Source organism: Verticillium dahliae, genomic scaffold, assembly GCF_000150675.1.
Source record: "Verticillium dahliae VdLs.17 supercont1.12 genomic scaffold, whole genome shotgun sequence".
In the NCBI taxonomy this organism is placed as follows: domain Eukaryota; kingdom Fungi; phylum Ascomycota; class Sordariomycetes; order Glomerellales; family Plectosphaerellaceae; genus Verticillium; species Verticillium dahliae.
The window spans coordinates 741,774-747,712 of record NW_009276943.1 but is presented as its reverse complement, the minus strand read 5'-3'; the positions used below and the strand labels follow the sequence as shown (position 1 = coordinate 747,712).

The following is a 5,939-nucleotide window of genomic DNA, read 5'->3' as shown; positions in this document are numbered from 1 at the left end:
ATGCCCAACCCCAACATTTCATTTTTAAGTTGAGTCCGAATGTCGCGTAACGTAATGGTTTTGCCGGTTTTAAAACTTGACTATAATCACCAAATCGACGGAACAAGGCTCAGTTACAATGAGACATAACGCGGGGGTACAGCCACCGGGCACCGGGCATGTTCGACGAGATGGCCGTCATGCAGGACGTCGAGCGCGCGGCTGTCGAGGACGAGGCGGCGTGGATCCGCCGGGTGAACCGCGAGGACGGCGATGCGCGGCGCGAGGGGCCGCGGCCTGGTGCGGTGTGGAGGGTCATTTGAGGAGCGGTCGCTGGCCGGCTGGCTGGCGCGCCGTCTTGACCAAGAGAAGAGGAAAGGCGTGAGTGACTCATTGAATTCCAGCGAGCGCCATCACGAGAGGACAGGAACGACATGATCAACAAACACATGATACCACGCGCAGCAATTCTGTTGGAGTAGCATATTCAGTAGCAACAACGGCATGACGGCCGGAAACAGTGCAGAAAAGTCGTGAGGTTTCGTTACGCATCGTGTGCCTGCCTGCTTCCCTGCCAAGCTGCTGCCAGCCCTGGCAGGCTTCCGTGCCCGCTTCGTGGATATTGTCCATTCGACCACGATCCTTCCCCAATTACTACACACACAAGATAATCGTACAGCGCAATACAGGACCAGAGAAAAGGAAGAAGAAAAAATGACGGAGAGAGGAAACAAAAGGCCAGAAACCATGCCGGCCTACCCTACTGTCCCTTCGAGCGCGCGGCCGGTGCCAGCGTCGCCCTAACGCCCCATGCCATGACCGCCGCACCGGCAGCCATCAGGCCATAATACTACTTGCGGTTTCCGTGGAAGAGTTGGCGGACAAAGCCCCCGATCCAGTCGACAAAGAGCACACGGAAGAAGGCTTGGAGCCAGTTGCTGCTGTCGGCATCCTTGGCGCCCTGAGCGGAGCTGGACGCAACAGAACCGTCGTTGCTGAGATTCCGCCTGCGCAGCTGGCCATCCGCCGAATCCTCTCCTTGCGGGGCGGCACGCTGTCCAATGCTGCCATCGGCTCCGTCGTCGTCCAGCTCGTCCATCTCGTCTGGTGGGGGCGCGCGGGCGCTGGGTTGGTCCTGTTGGACGGGTGGACTGGGTTGGCTCTCGCTAGTCGCATGTTCTGGAAGCTCCAACGCTGCAGCTGGTGTGTTCGTGTCGCTCTTGAGGTCGAGATCGGAGCGAGAACTCTTCAGGACCACACCCTCGTCGTCATCGCTAGCAGGAGAGCGCAGGAGATCAGGGGTCACCTTGACGGCAGGGCTGGGCAAGCGAACCACAGGCGAAGGTCGAAGATCCTCCACGGCCTCCTCGTCATCCCCCTCTTCCTCGATGCGTCTGTTATCCTCTTCCACAATGGAAGCAAGAGATGTCAGAGATCGATTGGACACCATAGAGCCATGCGACTGCTTTCTAGTCGGTACGTCAAGCTTGGCCGCGGTGACGAGACTTGGGAACTCGGGTGAAAGAGCAATGTCTTCCTCAATCTTGCTCGCGCGGCGCGAGGTGATGATGGGTGAGATGGGTGAGCCCAGGACATAGGTCTGGTCTTCATCGCGCGATGACTCAACGCGCCGCACAGCGTCCATGATGGCGTTGCGGTCCGACGGCCACCTTTCGAGTGTGGGATCGTTGAGATCGTACTTGTCGATATTGTAATCGACACTGCCGCTGCGCGCCTCGCTGCTGCGTCGGACAGGGGGTGAGACGACTTCAGGCACAGGGTCGGAACCGCCAAGGCATTCATGGGCAAAGAGGGGGGGAAGCTCGCTCTGAGCATCGAGGTCCTCCTCTTCATCCGGGAAACTGTCAATGAGACAGACAGTAGAGTTCTCCCTGTCATTCGTGTCCTTGCCGTCCTTGTGGTCATTGTCAGATGCCTGTCCTGTCTAATCGCACGACTTGGGACAAACTCGTACCTTATCAGCATCCAGATTTTCGGCCGTGTCAGCGACTTCGGCGGCAGTTTCCGCGACCTCCTCGGGGGGTGTCGCTGTGAGGTGCTGGAGCTCCTCCTCGCTGCGCTCCCGTAGCTTGTCAACGCCGCGAGGTTTCGGCGCAGGAAGGACCTCGCTGTGTGTCGAGCCGTTCATGTTTACGCCCGCGTGTGAAGTATTGGAACGTTCGTCGATTGAGTCGTTGTTCCGCGCCTCGTCGTCCGCATGGGCCTCGTCGCGTTCTGGGGCAATCAATACGTTGTTGCGGTTTCCGGCCTCGTCGGTCACTGTATGCGTGCGTTAGGCTTCAAGTCGTGGGCGTTGGGCAAGCAGGGTATCAATGCTGTGGATATACGTACCCGTCGGCGCGTCATCGTTGAGAACCCACCAATCTCCGGGACCGATGCGGATTTTGTACTGAATCTTGGATCCGGGGGGAAGGTGCAGGGGTTTGGAGAACGTATGCTCTCCGTCGTCCCCTGTGGTGACCTGCATCTCTTGCGCCTCCCATTGTGGATTGGAGAAGGTCCCAGCGACGAATAGAGGCGGTTGTGTACCAGGCTTCCGATATGTGAGTGTGATGGGAACCTTGGAGGCGGCCATGATTGCAAATGCTTCTCTTGACTTATGACGTTGTCATGCCCGTGGCAGTGATTGTTTGCGGGTGCCTGGGCTGTCGGCGTATAGCACGGGGGACTAGGTCCGTCGTATATCGCCCGCCTTGAAGCTTCTCGAAGCAGTCAATGTTGGGCAATGAGCCTTGCGCTGGGTGTTACCACAGTGGTAAATGATGACGGTGACTCTATGATGCGCCGTTTCTGTCTCGTCGACAGATGTTGCCTTGCTAGAGACGATTGTTAATGACGATGTTTGGGTGGTTTTGGGAATTGTTACACAAGGAAGTGTGCCCGCGGCTGGATGGCACCAGTTTGTTTTTACAATGGAAAGGAAAGTAGAAAATGGATGCAGTCGCAAGGGAATGAATATGATAGATCAAAAGAGGATGGAAGGGTAGCTTCTAGGGTCGTGTGTGATCAAAGAGGTTGACAGGCTGTTTGCCGTGATGAGGCTTCGTGAATCAGATGGCGTGTGGTAACAGGAACAGCAGTGGGAAGGGAGGACCGGAACGAAACGAGAGGAGGGGTAGGCCAAGCAGTGCAGCTCTTGCCACGCGCGATACGTAAGAGCACTTACTGGTTGGAGTCTCTTGCAGGAGGGCCTGAAGCTCACAGCTCAAAGGGATCGTATGAGGAGATACTGGAGATGGAAGAGTGCATAATTTCTCAGTATGCTCATGTTGGGGGCAATGTCAAGGCAAAAGAAAGCCTCGCCAGCGGTTTAAGCCGAGCAGGCGTGCTTCAGGCCCCAGGCCCCAGGCCCCAGACCCAGACCAGACATCTTCCAAGGAATGGGCATGGCGCGTCATACCACGCCATGTCATCCGCGCGCCAGACGCTCAGGTTCAGGCTCAGCGCAGCGGAGTACCTCGAAGGCATACAACGTGGAGAAAGGTACATGTGTCACTGCTGCCATTCTGTGTAGCCTGGCCTGGCTGGCAGCTACCTAGTAGGTAGGTACGAAGCCCGGAGCTTTTGGGCAGGCGGGCGGGAGGCCTATCTGCATGTCTCGGGAACCTGCCTATTGACTGCCTGGCGCTTCGTTACCAAAGTATCGGGGACTTGTCGAGGGACATGCCTGGGCCGATCCCCGCATCAGCTGCTGCCGTAGCAGTTGGGCCGGTGTGACGGGCCTGCCACCAGCGTGTGGCCAGAACACAGGCGGCCATGATTAGCGAATGCTAATGCCCGCAGGCCATGTCGGCAGCATCTGAAAGCCTCAAGTTGGGGTACGCATGGTGGTACAGCAGGGCCGAGGCGGGGTTTTTGGATGACATTGTGAAATATAGGTAGGTGGATCAAGTCTTTGCTCACGATGCTGTCATTATTATTAGGTAGAGCATCCCCGGACATCTCACGATCGCCGTCTGGAGGTGGACCTCCCTTAATGCAAGCCTCGCTCCACTGAAAGCGCACCTCTAAGATACCTCCCCAGGTGGGTATCCTTGCCAGGCTTGCCAGGCAAGTCAGGCAAGCCAGGCCATTGCGGCGCCCAATAGCCGCTATGCTGGCCGCTTGGACCAGGCAACAAACCATCTTGCACCTCACTCGGCCCAGTCAGCTCGGAAATCTGCAAGCCTATTGCAAACCTCCTTCATGGAGTCTCGCCATGCAGGTCGATTGTGAAGCCCCGAGGCAACGAAGGCACCTTCGCAAGAGTGAGTTGCCACCTTGCTTTGTAAAGTACTTACCTAGGTAGGGACCTAGGTACCTACCCAGACATATGCGTCTGAATGGCCACCAATGGCGTCACCGAATGATAAGCGTCAAGAATTGCTTATCGCTCCCTTCATCAGTATGGCCCGCCAAAAAGTGGTCCACGGCCGTCGCTCCTTGACCGACAAACTCGCTCTTCCAAGTGACATCACCCAGGAACAACTCAACTGCGCAAAAGGCACCATATTCTCATGTGTCCTCGCATCTCTTCTTAGCACCCCTACACCGGATCGAATAGGCTGTCCCTCTTGTCAGGGTCATGTCAGCCCCTCCGCAGACCATCCACATCAAGCGCAAGCGCGGCGCTGAGGAGGCCCCTGTCAACTATCTACGTGGGTTCTCAGCCCCTGATCGCAAGATTCCGTGCTGGTACGAGAGTGCTCATACATCATAGATCTCGAGTCGGGAACGAAGCGCCACCTGAAAAACTTTGTCTACAAACGGCGCAATGGCGAGGCCAAAGATCAACCAAAGGCCCTGCCCCCTTCCGTCCATCCTCTCTCGAACGACTTCCAAAATTTACCTCCCGAAACCGCGCCCATAATACAGTCTTCCAAGGTCCAAGATCAACCTTACGACGAGGGGAAAACGGCTACGAAACCACAAGCACCAGCCGCTCAGCTGAGCTCCACTAAAGACCATGCGTCAAAGACGGACGCCGCCCTGAAGACAACCGGACTGCCTGCGTTTGGCGCACAACGCTTCTTCCACATGTCGCGGGCTTCCATGCAGGCCCCGTCCTCACGAAGCAGAGGCTCCGGCATCACGAAAGAATCGCAAGTCTCGATACGGCACCGCAGTGTTTGTCGAGCGCGGCGCCCATGGTGCGCTGAACAAGACGCTCCCTCTGAGACCATTGGTACAGCAGCAGCATGGGGCACCAGAGGCACACACGGAGACAACGATGGAGAGGAAGATCAAGAAACCCAGCGCGCGACGTCTGAATCGACCTGCTCCTTCCCCTGCAGACACCACACCCAACTCCACGACGCCCACCCCGGACGCCGCCGCCAAAGGCCCCGGCCCCGAACCCGATCACAAGCCCCTTCCACCGGTCAACCGCACAGACGAGACCGACAAGATCGCAGCCGACATGGACCAGTGGGTCCTCCACGAGATAGGCCTGAATCTTGCCGAGATCAAGAAGAAGACCCCCGCGTCCCCGTCCAGGTTCAAGCCCAAGGCCCCCGCCAAGCGCTTCGCCGAACGCCACCCCGAGCTGGCGCGCGAGCTCGACGCCAGGGACGCCCCCGAGGCCCAGGACGTCGACATGTCCGACGACGACTACGAGATTGTCGTCTACGAACTCGCCCCCGACACGCACAAGACGGCCACCCCGCTGCTGGCGCTCGGCCAGATTCCGCCCGAGCAGATCGGCGTGCTCAAGTTCGACACGGAGGAGGACATGGAGCTCTTTTACGGCTTCGACGAGTCCGACTCGGATGAGCTGCCGGATGACGAAGAGGACGAAAACGGTACGTTGATTTGAGCAACCTAAACTCTCCTTTACCCCTTGCCACCCCCAATGCGGCAGAGCGCTCATGTACCTTGAAATTACAGCCGAGAACCACTACACGGCCGACTACCCCGAAGACGAGGTCGACTCGGACGACGAGTACGGTCGCAATGCCTAC

At 57.7% G+C, this 5,939-nt stretch overlaps 2 protein-coding genes across 2 annotated transcripts in view; one reads left to right on the top strand and one right to left on the bottom strand.

The window, feature by feature from the left end:
- Positions 1 to 829: 829 nt before the first annotated feature.
- VDAG_06509 (uncharacterized protein) lies at positions 830 to 2,575 on the bottom strand (the record flags this gene model as incomplete). The annotated part of the gene is made up of 3 exons (XM_009658887.1): positions 830 to 1,894; positions 1,955 to 2,259; positions 2,332 to 2,575. 3 exons carry the CDS (start codon positions 2,573 to 2,575, stop codon positions 830 to 832), a joined length of 1,614 nt encoding a protein of 537 aa, XP_009657182.1.
- Positions 2,576 to 4,093: 1,518 nt separating this feature from the next.
- VDAG_06508 (uncharacterized protein) overlaps positions 4,094 to 5,939 on the top strand; it is a gene marked incomplete at both ends in the record, with an annotated part of 2,395 nt that continues 549 nt past the window's right edge. The window contains 4 exons of the mRNA XM_009658886.1: positions 4,094 to 4,247; positions 4,700 to 5,106; positions 5,171 to 5,780; positions 5,866 to 5,920. Coding sequence (XP_009657181.1) covers positions 4,094 to 4,247; positions 4,700 to 5,106; positions 5,171 to 5,780; positions 5,866 to 5,920 — 1,226 coding nt within the window. The remainder of the gene's footprint in view (positions 4,248 to 4,699; positions 5,107 to 5,170; positions 5,781 to 5,865; positions 5,921 to 5,939) is intronic.